The following is a 16,605-nucleotide window of genomic DNA, read 5'->3' on the forward strand; positions in this document are numbered from 1 at the left end:
TCGGATACATTAGCATAGTGATCCTCACCAACAAGCAGGATAGGTCAATGTTGTTGCTGTTGTTGCCACACATAGGGGCAGTAATATGAGGAGGGGGCTGAGACTGAGAGAATGACTTTCCAAAGGCCACCTACTGTGTTCATAGCAATTTATAGATTTGAATCAGGAGCTCCTAGATCTTCACTCAAACTCATAACATTAGTTTTCAATATTCTTTTACATTGCTTGACCCATACATTTGCCTTTGATTGGAGAAATGACTTTGGCACTCTAATTATTGGTGATCTTGTTAATTTCCACAGCTGTCTTTTAAAATTGCTTTAGGGACATGAGCTGATCGGCTCAGACCACTTGCCAGAAGCAGTAAAAAAATATTTCCTGAAAAGGAAAAAAATATATAGGGTGCGGATTCACCTGAGGAGTCCAACCAGCAGAAGCCATACAGAAGGACTTCGTCTTGCATAGTGGGGCTTTGCCCTTTCCCCCCACATGCTCCCATAATTGGCTCTGGGGGGGGGACAACCCCCCAGAACAGTGTGCAGGGGAAGAAGAGGCAAATAGTTGAATCTAACAAGCTCAAATGCTTGTGCTGACGAAATGATCAGGAGAGAGTGATGTTGAATTCATCCCAGAGATACCTACTATAACAAATTTCCTGTAGGAGTCTACTCTCATTTCAGGACAAATTTCAGGACAATTGAATCAAGAAGGGCCCATTCAGTTCATTTTCCATTCATACAGAAGCTGACACAGAGGGAAATTAATGGGTTCCCATTTGTGAATAGGCGAGGCCTAGCTTCTATGGCAGCACGGGCTGTGGCTGCATCTGCCTTCAATGGAGGCTCTGGGTGACTACCATTTTGTTGTCCCCAAAATGCCCCTTGGTAAAATAAAATGCCTGTTCCCCCTGCAGGCAGCAGGAAAACACAAGTGGGGCGGCGGGGGGGGGGGAATGGAAAGAGTGATAAATGATTATAGTAAATCCACGATGTTTTAAACTGGGGGTATTGTTTTTGTTATTATGGTATGTATTTTTGTGTTTTTATGCTGTAAACCGCCCTGTGATTTTCACAGAAAGGAGGTATAGACATTAAATAAATAAATAAACATACAAACAAACAAATAATTTTGTGAAACGAGATTCTAACATATAAACATGAAACAAATTGGGTTTTCAGTAATGAATGTAATCCCAAATTGAAAAAATAATAATCTTGCACACCCTTAACTTTCCGTGTTTATATGTTATTGTAGTAGCAATATGAGATTTCAATGCGAATTGCGTTTATTCATATAGCAGAGTTGAACAGCAACTGGATTACCTACCTGACAGAAGAACCTGGAGGCTAATTCACCACCAGGTAGCTGAAAAATGCCATGGATTTTCTCAAGCTGGGTATTTGGTTTTTGCAAAACTCCTCCTTAGCTGAATAAACTTTCCCTGTAACAAACTTTGTGGTCCCTTCAGCTTGAGCAGTTAACTCTAAATGTTTTGTGCAACATCTCTATCTAGTGACAGACAGAAGCAATTGCATCTTCTTTACATCCTCCCCCCCCCCCCCCCGATTTACCACCTGGTGACTTGAATCATCTTGAACCAGGGGGTGAAGTGAGAAAGTGTGTGTCAATAAAACTGCCCATAACTTTTCTCCTGGAAACACTTTGTTCAGATCAAATGAAAAGCAGCAGTTTTTCAGCAAGCCCATCTGGGCATAATTTCTAGATGCAAGAAATGGAGATTTGTTTCAACCAAACCTTTTAAAGTCTTGTGGAGATTTGTGTGCCTTGAAAAATACCAAAATCTAGCTGTTTGGGGCAGAATCTACAACCAGAGAAAGATTAGCATGTTCTTCTGTACTCCTGTGCTCTGCTAGCCAGGGTTCTGCGTGTTTCATTTCAGGTGTGGGATAAATCTGAGCTGCAGCCTGAAACCTGCTTGTCCCACCACTCTGGGCAGCTTCCAACATATATAAAAACATAATTAAACATTTAAAAAAAACTTCCCTATACAGGGCTGCCTTCAGATGTCTTCTAAAGGTTCCATAGTTACTTATCTCCTTGGCTGTGTGTGTATGTGTGTCACATAACTCCATAACCGCCAACATTTCTCTGATGAAAATAGGAAAGTCCTAAGGAAAAGCGGGGCATCCTGGGATCAAATCAGAAACCGGGATGGCTTCTGTAAATGCAGGACTGCTTCTGGAAATAGGGACACTTGGAGGGTCTGTATAGCATTGTTATTTTAATCAGTGAACCACTTCAAAAGCTGGTAGGGCTACTAGCAGTGTAGCTTAGAAATAAATAGATCTGTTTATGGACAAGCACCCACCCTAAGCTCCATTGTCTGGAAAGGCAGGCTAGAAATGTAATAAACATGTCACTTAAAATGTGTCTCTTTGGTTCAGTCCCACAAAAAAGTGGGGGTGGGGAGTGCGACAAATCCTCTTGGTTGCATCACTTTGGGGGTTGGGTTCTTCTTCATAAGAACATAGGGAGAGGGAGAGTCCAAGTTTGTATTTAGTTCAGCACCTAACAGCAGCCAAACATGTCTAGGGGAATTCTCCTTCATGGAGGCAAATTAGAATGCAGAAAATAAAACATCTCTTTGGAAAACCCCTAATTGCCTCCCGATAAATAATGGAGGTATTTTAAGGCCAATTACCCACAAAGTCCATGTAGTTGCTTGTCCCCTTCTGAAACTCCAAGGGAGATGCGTGCATTTTCTGTACAGCAGAGGCATCTCTGCACATTCCTGCCCCTCCTCCCCTCTCCGCTATTCCCTTTCTCTCTCTGAGGCAAAGCAGAGTGCCAGCAAAGTCCCTCAATCGTGTCATATCTGTCCTTTTTATTCATTGCAGGGTCTATTTATAGCCCGAAACAACTGCTTCCTAAAAATGGAGTTCTTAATGACCCAGAAGCCGGGCCAAGCTATGTAAGGTATCCAGGGTTTGGTCTCCCAGCTTCTCCTGTCTGTCTTTTCGCCTTTGTCTTCCAACCAGGGTTGCTAGTTTGCTTCTCAGTGACCTCAATCTATCTAGACGGATTCATAGGGGAAGCTGAGGTGGCAGGAGGGGAGCAGATCAAGCTGGCACCCCGAGAGCTGGACCTCCGCAGGCTCTGGAATTCCTCTTCCTTCCCCCAAGATAAACAAGAAACACCCCGAGATGAAAACAGCTTGCTGGCTCCTGGCAGTTTTTTACGTGCTCACTTGCTGCAGGGCAGAAGAAGGACTGGAATTCCCTACCTACGATGGGAAAGATCGGGTGATTGACCTGAGCGAGAAAAACTACAAGCAGGCCTTCAAGAAGTATGACATGGTTGGCGTGCTCCTTCATGAGCCTGTGGCATCCGACAAAATTTCGCAGAGGCGTTTTCAAATGACTGAGATGGTGCTGGAGGTAAGTGTGGGTTGCATGTCACGATCACACTCAGCACCTTGGCGGGGGGGACACACCAAATTGGGGACCTCTAAAGAGGCCTTTGAAATATGCTTGAGTGTAGATTTGCACCTAAATCTTAACTTTTCCGGTCTGGAAGGCTTGTGCCAATGAACCTCCTCAAAGCTGCCAATGTTTCTGTGGGGCAAGGGCGCTGCCTCTGAGTTGCAGTAAGTGGGGAACATCAGAGCAATTCAACAAGATCACAAATGCAAGCTTGATAGGCTTTCATCCACTAGCCAAACTCTCGGAATGAATTTCCCAGTCACTTATGTTTAATCCAAGTGTTTCTTCCATCTGCATTCCGGTATCAAAGCCATTGTTCTGCCCCTGTCAGGAATCCGACCCAAGCAAGCCCCTGCTAAATCAAGCTGAAAAAAATATTCCATTACTTAGAAAGCCTCAGTCTGTGCTAGACGCCGGTTTGTTCTCTGCTGCCTGCTTTCAGATCTCTTCACCGTTTGCTGTTCATGTTTATTTATTGTCAAAACCTATTTCTGAGCCAAGAATGTGTTTAATGCTCTGGTGGTGAGAAGGTTCCACTATCAGGGAGCAAAACAAAATGCTATACTGGCTGCCAGAGGAATCCTATAAGTACAATCATACCTCGGGTTACAGATGCTTCAGGTTGTGTGTTTTCGGGTTGCGCACCGCACAGAACCCAGAAGTACCGGAACGGGTTACTTCCAGGTTTTGGCACTCATGCATGCGCAGAAGTGCTAAATCGCGCTTTGTGCATGTGCAGAAGTGCTGAATCGCAACCCTCGTGTGCGCAGAGGCGGCGCTGCGGGTTGCAAATGCTGCTGGCTGTGAATGTGCCTCCCGCACGGATCACATTTGCAAGCCGAGCGTCCACTGGAAAACATGTAAAGGACTGCAAGGCATAGTGGAGGGATACCTTTTGGCAATCTGATTCTCCTGAAATTGCCAAGCTAAGAATATTAGTTGGGAGAAAGAGATGCAACAGCTCCTTCTTACAGAGAAGCCGTCCTACATTGCCCTGTTCCCAGCTAAAATTCCTACTGTGGCCTCCTCCTAGTGCTGCGTCTTGTGAACTTCTGTGGGTGTCTCAAAGCAAGGCAACTGTATGATATGAGAAGGAAGGAAGTCTTCTCCTAGCCTGTTCCCCTATTAATCACAGGTAGAGCAAATTCATGTTGACAGTGGCAACTTTTAGCATCTCCCACCTGCTGCAACCAGGTCATCTTCCTGCCACGGCTGCATGTTGCCTTCATGTCCACGCAGATGGCTTTGCAGGCTTGCATGCCAGAAACAAGTTGCATCCTCTCCCCTCGGAGATTTAATAGCAGGGGAACGAGAGCCCTGGCACATCCCCAAAGAAATCACATCGCCAAACCTTTTAATACGGCAGCCCAATAGGCAAAGATAGGGGGCCAAGAAGCATGGCAGAGACAGGGGCCGAAACACAGAGAGAGCTGGGAAATTTGTTCACGGAAATAGTTGTGGCGAAGGGACTTGAGTGTGCCACAGTGTTGCTAGCAGTGGAGAGACTTGTTTGACGAATTGTAGCAAATTGTTTCCGTAAAGAGGGGTGAGGAATCAGCCCATGGTGCATCTCAACCAGCGAAAGACAGACTGTGGGCTTATCCACATTTACCTTTCCCCTGCTGTTTCCAGGCATAGTCTGAGGACCCTTGTTTTGGCTCTGGAGCTTTCTGAACGAAAACCTGCCCTTTAAAGCTCTGTCCCGTTCTAAGGGATGCTCCATTCTTGGCTCACAGGGCTACTTTTCGACATTGTGTTGTTCTTTTTTTGAAGCAGGTTCTTGGGTGGCCTTTGTGCAATTACAGGTCTTGCTAGGCCTGGCAATCAGTCCATGGCATCAACATCATCATCATCATCATCATCATACCCCGCTCATATGGCTGAGTTACTCCAGCCACTCTGGGTGGCTCCCAATTAAAAATACAATAAAACATTAAACATTAAAAACTTCCCTAAACAGGGCTGCCTTCAGATGTCTTCTAAAAGTGAGATAGCTGTTTATTTCCTTGACATCTGATGGGAGGGCGTTCCACATGGTGGGTGCCACTACCGAAAAGGCCCTCTGCCTGGTTCCACTTCTCACAGGGAGGGAACCACCAGAAGGCCCTCAGAGCTGGACCTCAGTGTCCGGGCTGAATGATGGGGGTGGAGACGCTCCTTCAGGTATACTTCAGGTATATATTTTTGTAATAAAATATTTATTGAGATTTTACAAAAAACAAAGGTTTACAAAATAGAAAGAAAACATATAAAAAGAGATAAATAAAAAAAGAACATACAAAAATACATAAAATAGAAAAAATAAAAAATAAAAAATAAACATACAAAATACAAAAAACAAATAAGTAGAAAAAAATTAAAAACAAATCCATTTTTTTGTATCTTTAAACTCATTAACTTGTTTCCTTGACCTCCTCACACCTCCCCTTTTTGTATTCCCATTTAGATAATCAAATCAGCAAATCCTTACCCTCTTTCATTTATCTTAACTCTATATCTTAACATATTATAACTCTATATTTTCATCCATTATCAATTCATTTTTGCATATTCTTATTAACTTTGTTGCTAATACCCCCTATTCAATCCAATCATCATTTTAACATTCATTAATTTTACAATATTTCTGTAGATAGTATTTAAATTTCTTCCAATCTTCTTCCACCAACTCTTCTCCCTGGTCTCGGATTCTGCCAGTCATTTCCGCCAGTTCCATATAGTCCATCACCTTCATCTGCCACTCTTCCAGGGTGGGTAAATCTTGTTTCTTCCAGTACTTTGTAATCAGTATTCTTGCTGCTGTTGTTGCGTACATAAAGAAAGTTCTGTCCTTCTTTGGCACCAATTGGCCGACTATGCCCAGGAGAAAGGCCTCTGGTTTCTTCAGGAAGGTATATTTAAATTTTTAATTTTTCTCAGGAAAACAAGATAATGCTGAACCATAAAATTACAGAACAGGAGGTAGAAGGTGCCATTCAGAATATGCAGTTGGGTAAATCTCCAGGGCCGGATGGTTTAACCTCAAAATATTATAGATCTTTGAAGGATTGGTTAATTCAGCCACTAAAGGAGGTTTGTAATGAAATTTTGGAGGGGAAAAAAGTGCCAGAGTCGTGGAAGGAAGCTTATATTACACTTATACCGAAAACTGAGTCGGAAAAGACACAACTTAAGAACTACCGCCCCATATCCCTGCTCAATGTGGATTACAAAATATTTGCTGATATTTTGGCTAATAGATTAAAAAAAGTATTAGTGGAAGAGATACATAAGGACCAAGCTGGCTTTCTCCCAGGTAGGCACTTGTCTGACAACACGAGGAACATAATCAACATTTTGGAGAAGTTGCAAGTAAATATTAATACTAAAGCAGTTTTAATTTTCATAGATGCGGAGAAAGCCTTTGATAATATTTCTTGGAATTTTATGAAGAAAAATCTCCAGGGGATGGGGGTGGGTCAAGGGTTTGAAAATGGTATAAGTGCAATTTACTCAGAACAAAAGGCTAAGCTAATAGTCAATAATGTGATGACAGAGGAATTTAAGATAGAGAAAGGTACACGACAAGGCTGCCCAATTTCCCCATTGCTTTTTATTTCGGTCCTGGAGGTTTTGCTAAATATGATTAGAAGGGACCGTCTGATTAAAGGTATCCAGGTCGGAGCCAAACAATACAAATTGAAAGCTTTTGCAGATGACCTAGTTTTGACGTTACAGGAGCCAGAATCTAGTACGAAAAGAGTATTAGAACGGATTCAAGAATTTGGTCATGTGGCAGGATTTAAGTTGAACAAGTCAAAAACTAAAGTTCTTGAGAAAAATTTAACACCGATTGAGAAAGAGAGGTTTCAGAAGGAGACAGGTTTAATATTAGTTAAGAAAGTAAAATATCTGGGGGTTAATATGACTGCTAAGAACTTAAATTTATTTAAAGATAACTATGAGAAATGTTGGACAGAAGTGAAAAAAGACTTAGAAATATGGTCAAATTTGAAGCTTTCCTTGTTGGGTCGAATTGCAGCTATAAAGATGAATGTATTGCCAAAAATGTTATTTCTGTTTCAATCATTGCAAATTTTGGACAAGATGGATTGTTTCAAGAAGTGGCAGAGAGACATTTCTAGATTTGTCTGGCAGGGCAAGAAGCCCAGAATAAAATTTAAAATATTAACTGATGCAAAGGAAAGAGGCGGATTTGCCCTGCCAGACCTTAAACTTTACTATGAATCAGCAGCATTCTGCTGGTTGAAAGACTGGCTGCTTCTTGAGAACACAGACATTTTGGATTTGGAAGGTTTTAATAATGTTTTTGGGTGGCATGCATACTTGTGGTACGACAAGGTTAAAGCACATAAAGCATTTAAAAACCATATTGTCAGGAAAGAATTGTTCAATGTCTGGATAAGATACAAAGACTTATTGGAAAATAAAACCCCAAGGTGGTTGTCACCAATGGAAGCGAAGGCTCAGAAAAAGCTCAATATGGAGGCCAAATGGCCGAAATATTGGGAAATATTGGAACAAGAAGGAGAGAAATTGAAATTGCAGAGTTTTGAGAAATTAAAAGATAAAGTGCGAGACTGGCTTCATTATTATCAAATAAGAGAGGCCTATAATTTGGACAAAAAAATTGGCTTCTAGGTGGAAAAATCAAAATTGGAAACAGAACTGTTAGATCCCAAAACTAAGATACTTTCAAGAATGTATAACTTGCTGTTAGAATGGAATACGCAGGATGAAACGGTTAAATCTGCAATGATTAAATGGGCACAAGATATTAGTCATAACATTATGTTTGCTGACTGGGAACAGTTGTGGACCACCGGTATGAAATTTACGGCATGTAATGCCTTAAGAGAGAATATTATGAAAATGATATATAGGTGGTACATGACACCAGTCAAGCTTGCAAAAATATATCATTTGCCTGATAATAAATGTTGGAAATGTAAAGAAAATGAAGGTACATTCTTTCACCTTTGGTGGACGTGCCCAAAGATTAAGGCTTTCTGGGAGATGATCTATAATGAAATGAAACAGGTATACTTCAGGTATAATGAGAACAACTGAGGAGAGCGGAAGACCAGCATCTGTTGGATGAGGGTGTGCTAAGGCAGAGGGAACAGATTTCCTTGGGCTCACCAGCAAGCTTGACCCAGATGCCAGCAGTGCCAGATTTAGGACGGTGCGTGTGGTTCCCCTGCACAAGGCACCGAGCCAAATGAGCATAAAATTGAGATGATTGATAATTGAGAAGATGGATTTGGGGGTGCCAAATGTTGACCTAGTGCAGGGTGCCATATTATGAAAGATTACCGACGTCTGCCCCTGATGCCAGCATAGATCACTCTGATTTGACCCGCTCTAGGCAAATGGTGTGAAGAGCAGAGCAAAGCTTTCCTCAATTAATTCCTTTGGCCAAATCTGGGTACAGACTACAAACTAACTCTGCCCTGACATCCTTCATGTCAGGGCTCATCCACACTTGCCTTTCCTCTGCAAATTCCAGGCACAATCCGCACTTCAAAGCTCTGTGTCCAAGCACCCTTTTATTTTGCTCCAGAGCTTTCCCTATGAAAACTGGCTCTTTAGCGCTCATTCGGAGCAAACATCAATCCATAGAAAACCCAAATTGATGTTTGCTCTGATTGAGTGCTAAAGAGTGTTTTGGTTTTGGTTTTTGGCAGGGAAAGCTCCGGGGCATCTCCACCCCCCCCCCCAAAAAAAAACCACACTTGGACGTGGCTCTTTTAAATGCATATCTGCACCTGGAAAGAGCAAGGCAAAAAGTAAGTAAGGGTGGATAAGTCCTGTGTTCCTGTACTGGGTGGAGAGGAAAAGAAGTCCCTTTCTTCCTACCCAGCACACAAAATGCAAGCAGAGAAAAACAGGAAAGGAGTGGCTTCACCCATTTGTGATCTGACCCACAGCTGGCTTCTGCCCCACCCACCCACAGTATGTGCCCCCCACCAGATTACCCACCAAGGCCTTCAGCATAGAATAAGTTTCCCATCTCAGTTTTGAGATGATAGGTTATGGGGTGAGGGGTGGAGAGAGAGAGAGAGAGAGAGAGAGAGATGCACATCTTTGACTTTCCCCCCATTTCCAGGGAGGCAGACATGTCTGTTAAATCTCCCTCGGAGAGTATCTTCTCCAGTTACCTCACCAACAGGAGAGAGGTTTCTCTGCTCACGCTCCAGGAATTCAGTTTACAGGCATCTGGGACACACAATGGTGGGCCGATCTGCACACTGCCTCACAAAAGGTTTCATATAGTCTTACTAGGTCATATTTTTAGCTGGGCTGGGTGTTCCTAATTTTAGTGACCTTAAGCGAAAGGCATCCTGCAGCCCTGTGAACCTAGGGTGAGGCCATGTTGAACTCCAGAACTTATTCCTACGCCCTGTTACAAGTCTGGTAAAAGAAACAAATTGGATGGGTTGCAGCAATTGCAGTCTTTCCGATTTCGGTTTCCTCGCTGGCATTTGCAACTGGTACAGGATTTTTGGCTAGGGCTGCAATCTTTTGCACATGGTTGCGGGATGCAGTTCCATTAAACTCAGCAGGGCATTGTTGTTTAGTCGTTCAGTCGTGTCCGACTCTTTGTGACCCCTGGACCAGAGCATGCCAGGCACTCCTGTCTTCCACTGCCTCCTGCATTTTGGTCAAACTCATGTTAGGAGCTTTGAGAACACTGTCCAACCATCTCATCCTCTGTCATCCCCTTCTCCTTGTGCCCTCCATCTTTCCCAACATCAGGGTCTTTTCCAGGGAGTCTTCTCTTCTCACATTACAACAAAAGCCTGAACTGCTGTCAGTGAGCGCCATGCGCAGATTTAGTAGTAGACCCCCCCAAGAGGCTTCCAGCTGGCAGTTGTTATCTTCTTCAGCCTCCTGGTGCTTTCAGAGCACACTTGGGCTCGGGCTATTTATAACAAAGATTTAGGGCATGCTGCACTTTCACAAGAGCCATGCTATTGTATGACATTTCAGTAATCCCAAAGAGAAGGATCTGATAGAGTGAGGGGCGCAATACAAGGTGGACATGGGCAGGGCCATCTTTAGCACATACGCCGCCTTCCTCTTTCTTGTGAGTGGAAAAGTGACCTTGGGTGTTCACAATCAATTAATTGAAATACATTCTAAAATCAATTCATTCTAAAATCAATTTAGAGTCAAATTAATGGCAACCATTGGGCTAGAGTTCCATGAGGATTACCAAAGGCCAAAGGCCTGGTGGAACAGCTCTGTCTTGCAGGCCCTGCGGAAAGATGTCAAGTCCCGCAGGGCCCTAGTCTCTTGTGACAGAGCGTTCCACCAGATCGGGGCCACGGCCAAAAAAGCCCTGGCTCTGGTTGACAAAATGTCTTTTTTTTTCTTTAATCGATTGCAAGGAAAACACTTGAAACCAAGTGTTGCCAAACAAGGGAGCAGATGGACAGCAGAGGAACGAAAGAGAGACAGGCCTTTCTGGTGAAATTCAGCAGGGCTTGACTTCTGTTTTTCTCCTCTGCCTCATTGCCTGACCTGAACGCTTCCATTCCAGGCAGAGGTGTGTCACTTGAACACAATGGGAAGGTGAAAGCAAGCTGTCAGGCAAACCCCTTTCCGGGAGCTGCCACTTTGGGAATGTGTCTTGGCATGTGCTAAGACAGCAACCTGCCCCAAGTCCTGAGTTTATGCTCAGCCTTCCCGGGTGTTGTGCTTAATGTGGGCGGAATTTTAAAAATCGGCCTATCTGCCTGCAAGCGTGGCCCTTTGCCAATTTTGCAAGGCCAGCTGCCATGTTCAAATGCTGATGCATTGAAGGCGAAAGATTTATACGATCTGAGGTGAAACCAGAGTTATATGACCCCAATTGTTACCCTGAACCAAAGAGGTGGAGTCTGGCAATGGGTATCCAGATACAAAGGAGAGTAAGGGCCCCTATACCTTCAGCAGATATGCAGAATTTCAGCAAGTGCAAAGGTGAGAAAAGCTTAGCTGCAAATTTTCTCCTTCTGCACAAAAATGAAAGTTACACAAGCTCCACTTCGTAACCCTCACAGGTCATGTCAGCTGCAAAGCACAGGTTATTGGGATTGACAGGGTCCCTGGTTCCCATTTTATTTCAACCCATATTATACCAAGCCTTCCCAGCTGGATAAGAAAAACATTTTAATGGTGCTTTCGATGTGTATTTATATTGTTTTAAAGGCTATTTTAGCTGTTTTTATTGCATGATTGTAAATTACCTTGAATCTTATACGAAAGGCGATTCGTCAATTAATAAAACCATAATAATACCTCTGGCATTATTTTGGATATCATTTGGATATTTCCACCTATTATATGAAAGCATGTTTACCCCATTCTTCATCTGGCTCTCAGGGCAGCTCATGGAAGATCAATAAGAAGCCCGACTGTCTCTGCCCTCAGGTTTAATCTGCAAGACACAATGGAAAAGGGATGAGGACAGAAGAAAACAAGCAAACTCAGGCAATAGTTCTTAGAATTGCAGACTTCTTATAAATGGGCAGCTTTAATGGAAACAACTGAAGGAGAAGAGAAGCCCAATAAAACTGACCTCTCAACATAGCCAGTGTTTCCCCTCCTTCCCTCTGTAACCCATGACAAGTTGGTCAGGCCACTAAGAGTATATCAAAATTGAAAGGTGAGGGAATCACTCCCTTGCATTGCCCTGTACTTAGAACTTCTACATACCCTCCAACACTTCTCCAATGAAAATAGGTATGTCCTATTCAATTATTATTATTATTATTATTATTATTATTATTATTCCCCACCCAACGGAGACGCGAACCCTGTTCCCCAGATTACGAGTCCACCGCTCTTAACCACTACACCACACTGGCTCTCAAAATGGCCAGCTCTGTCTTCTGCTCCATCAAATGTTATCTGTGGGATACTGGCCTGAGGAAGTTTGGACTGACAACCTTGTCTGTGTTTTCCTTCAGCTCGCTGCACAGGTCCTAGAAGAGAAAGGCATTGGTTTTGGATTAGTGGATTCCAAGAAAGATGCCAAACTTGCGAAAAAGCTGGGTAAGTGTGATCTGTTTATAATGCTGAAGATAATCATGAGTGAATGTTGAGGGGATTCCAGTGTCACATATCCAGTGACCAAAGTCAAATTATGATTCGCAGAGCAGCCAATGTTCTGCTGGGTTTTTACACATTACCGCCAGCGCCTAGGTTTACCTTGCCAGGGCCCTGATCCAACAAGATGCACTGCAGCGGCCATCTGGCCTCAGGCTGGCTGCAATGAGGCCCTTGCCCAAATTTCACTCTAGAGCAGTTGATGAATTCAGTCTTTCATATGCAATTGTTCCAATGATACCAGCGTGAACGAAACAGCCCTTGACAACAATGACATGACTACGCTGGAGCAAAGTTAAAGCTGCTGTATTTCTGTGGTAGTTTATAAGGACTGTGCGGGTACTTAAAAATAGGTACGGCACTCAAAGGTGAGAGCCGCCAATAGCAGGGGACAAAGCCTGAAGGAGGAACAGAAAGTGATGGAGAGGAGGCAGAAGACGGAGATTGTTGGAAAGGCTTGGAGTAGGACCTGTAAGAAACTACCATATTTTTCGCTCCATAAGACACACTTTTTTCTTCCTAAAAAGTAAGGGGAAATGTCTGTGCGTCTTATGGAGCGAATGCGTGGTCCCTGGAGCCGAATTGCCCAGGCGTGAAAAGCAGATCACGCTCTTTTTTTTTTGAAAGAGGGAAGGGGGTGTTGAAACAAAGCCGCTGATTGGCAAGCAATCGGGAGGGAGATAAGGCTGCCAGTCAGGCATGTGTCTCTTCCAGGGTCCTACTCGAGTGTAGGACAAGCTCCTGACAGTTTCATTGCACAAGTGGAAATCCTTGTGCTGATAGAACGAGATAGCTTCATACCGCCCAGAGATGTTTTATTGTCTAGCAAGAGGGAAAGGACCAGGAGGAACTGAGTGCAACACTCTGAAATATTTAATCAGTTAAAAGGAATATTTGCTGTATACTGTGACCCTGGAGAAAATGGAACTGTTGGAGGGTATGCTATCTGAATCTTTTCAACTCCAGTCTCAGGACTGAGGGCTCAACCAAACTTTTGTTTGTCCTATGATTTATTTTGCCGGGCAGAGCAGCAGGAGAAGAAAATAACTTCGAAGTCACAGGACAAATAGGAGAAATTGTGGGACAAATGGCAGTGTGGATGAGCCCCGACTGTCCTTTGTTCTGTTTCAGATGCAGATATTGCTGACACCACCTCCAGCCAAGGAAGGCTGTTCACCTTCCAGAATGGTCTCCAGCTAACATCACACAGCAGATTCTTAATAGACCCAGTGTGACCATTTTAGCAGGCTCTTTTTCTACATAATCCAGTTTTACAGCTATAAAATCACAGGGCTGGAAGGAACCTCATCAGCCCATTTAGTCTAACTGCAAAGTCGTTGCTCTCTCTGTATGCCCTTTCTCCAGGTCTGGATGAAGAAGGGAGCCTGTACATCTTTAAGGAGGATCACATCATCGAGTTTGATGGGCAAATGGCTGCAGACGTCTTGGTTGAATTCCTCCTAGATGTAAGTACAAACAAAACCAGAACTCCCCAATAAATTCTCCCACATTTATAGTTGAAATAATGTATTGGTGTTAGTGCTCTTTGCAACTTATGTGGTACCTTATTCTTGGTCTCCGGGCAAATGTAATATATAAGCCATAAATTGCGAATGGAAACACGCTTTGTCTAAAAAGGACTGTTCTCAACGCTGTCTCCTTTTTTCTCCAATACTGTTCAAGTGGAAATTTTGAACTCTTGTTTTGTTCCAAGCATGACCACTACCCAAGACTGCAATCCTATGCACATTTAATTGGGAGTAAACTTCACTATATATCATAGGACTTATTTTTTAATAGTTGTGCATTAGATTGGACTGCATGGCCACAAATTGTAACACTAGAAAGTTAGCCCACACACGGTTACTCCTGAGTGAACTTGTTTAGGATTATGATGCAATAATACCTGTTATTTCTGACATATTCCCTAAATGCTGATTCTGAAGATTTTAATATGCAGACAATGCCATTGAATCAGCTCTTGTAGAGCCACATCCTCAGTACCTATTTTGTATACAGCAATCTTCCCTGATCTGTTTTGGACTATAACGCCCATCACTCCAAGCCAGCATAACTGGCCAGACAGATGGGCATTATAGTCTAAAATATCCGGCCAGTACTCAATACTATGGAGCTGAGTGAATAATCCCAGATGGCATATAGAGAAATAGTCCCACTTGATGAGACACTTTTTACTACAAAAATTACATTAGTAAAAGAAAACAGCATTTTGAATGCTTTACAAACATGCAACACCAGATGGTGCTGGAGAGCAAAAATAAAACAACTATGTTATTTTCCATAGTTTTTTCCCCCTTTTGTTATAATGATTTAATTTCTGACTTATTTATAGCGTGTTTTCCCCCCTGTTTGTAGATCCACCCTTTGTTTCATATCAGGCAGTAAGCACCCCATTTACATTGCTAATAAGTTGTTCTTGACCAAATTCTTTCTTCATGGCAGCTGATGGAAGACCCAGTAGAGATCATCAACAGCAAACTGGAGCTGCAGGCCTTTGACCACATGGAAGAAGAGACCAAACTCATTGGCTACTTCAAAGGAGAAGACTCAGAACGTAGGTTTGGTCGGGGGTTTCATAGATCTTGGCGGATTCTGAAGGGGTCTCAGAAGGTCAACGTTTCCCATCCAAATTCTGCAGCAAGATAGACAGACTTGCTTAAGGGAGCTCTGTCCGCCTTGCTACTGAATTGGTCTTGTGATACAATTCCTGTGTTCTGTTCAGCATGTTAACGGAAAACCGAAAGAGGTCACAAAATGTGTGCAGTGGAGATGGAATGCAAGGGGGTGGGTGGTGCTCTTGCTCCCATCCTCGGCACATCCAAAAGTCTGAGCAGATCCTAAGCATGCAGGCTTACACACAGAAGGACAGTTTCTCATCCCCTCCTGCCTCCGCAGACTCCTGCATCCCTCAAGAAGACATCCCAGAAGGATGGGGTCCTTCTGAAGAATGTGGGATGGAGTGCAGGGCAGGGGCTGTCCTTACATGAACTTCCTGAACCATTCTTAGTCTCCAGGCTTAATTTGGGGTGATTAGAGCCACCCCCTCTGTATAAGTAGCCCCTTGTGCCCCTTTATACGTTTTTCGGGAGAGCGTCTCTCACCCTCGTGAGGCATTAAACTTTTCAGTTCAAGCCATAGCTGGGCAGCCCTGTTTAGGGAAGTTTTTAATATTATGCTGGGAGCTGCCCAGATGGGCGGGCTATAAATAGTAAATTATTATTATTATTATTATTATTATTATTATTATTATTATTATTAAACTTTTCAGTTCAAGCTGCAGCTAGGTTGCCACCTCCATGAACCTCTCCTAACTACGTAATATTTTCACTTTCCCATTCACTGCAAAAGCTAGAGAGAGAAAACGCATGTGAGCTCTTGCAAATCCACAACATGGATTCCTTAAACTTTGGAGCTGGATGCATGTGGTTTTCAAATGAGAATAATATAGACAAATAAATCTCATTTTAAAGGGTTCTCTGTGCTTTTGAAAAGTGATATTTTAACTCATGTCCCGTTTCATATTATGAGAATAGCTTGATTTTGTGTTTTCCCCTCTTTCCCACTTATTCTGTGAGGAAAGAGGGGCTCCGTAATGGCAGAATCAGGCCAGGCTGCACAGCACAGCAGCAGCAAGGGTGGAAATGCAGGGTTGGTTTCTAGACTGACGACCGTGGGAGTTATTTTTGATCCAGCCTTCAGAAGCTGATGCCAGTGCATGTGTTAATCTTCATTTAAGATGACCAAACGGGAAATAATCTTCTCCTTCCTTTCTGCTTCTCAGATTACAAAGCATTTGAGGAGGCAGCGGAACACTTCCAGCCCTACGTCAAGTTCTTTGCCACCTTTGACAAAGGGGTAAGCAGCTGGAACCCCGCAAATTCCACATAAGAGCTGTTAGGAAGGATTGCAGCAATAGAGTTTGGATTTGATATCCTGCCTTTCACTCCCCTTCAGGAGTCTCAAAGCAGCTCACAATCTCCTTTCCCTTCCTCCCCAACAAACACTCTGTGAGGCGAGTGGGGCTGAGAGACTTCAGAGAAGTGTG

General features: G+C 43.3%; 1 protein-coding gene across 1 annotated transcript in view; it reads left to right on the forward strand.

Annotated features, from left to right (window-relative positions):
* Window positions 1–2,862: 2,862 nt before the first annotated feature.
* The window catches only part of CASQ2 (calsequestrin 2), a 29,258-nt gene continuing 15,515 nt past the window's right edge, over window positions 2,863–16,605 (forward strand). The window contains exons 1-5 of the mRNA XM_083593743.1: window positions 2,863–3,398; window positions 12,401–12,485; window positions 13,905–14,005; window positions 15,003–15,114; window positions 16,342–16,415. Coding sequence (XP_083449869.1) covers window positions 3,165–3,398; window positions 12,401–12,485; window positions 13,905–14,005; window positions 15,003–15,114; window positions 16,342–16,415 — 606 coding nt within the window. The 5' untranslated portion in view covers window positions 2,863–3,164. The remainder of the gene's footprint in view (window positions 3,399–12,400; window positions 12,486–13,904; window positions 14,006–15,002; window positions 15,115–16,341; window positions 16,416–16,605) is intronic.

The sequence above is a fragment of the Podarcis filfolensis genome (genome assembly GCF_964270895.1).
Source record: "Podarcis filfolensis genome assembly, chromosome: 17".
Lineage (NCBI taxonomy): Eukaryota > Metazoa > Chordata > Lepidosauria > Squamata > Lacertidae > Podarcis > Podarcis filfolensis.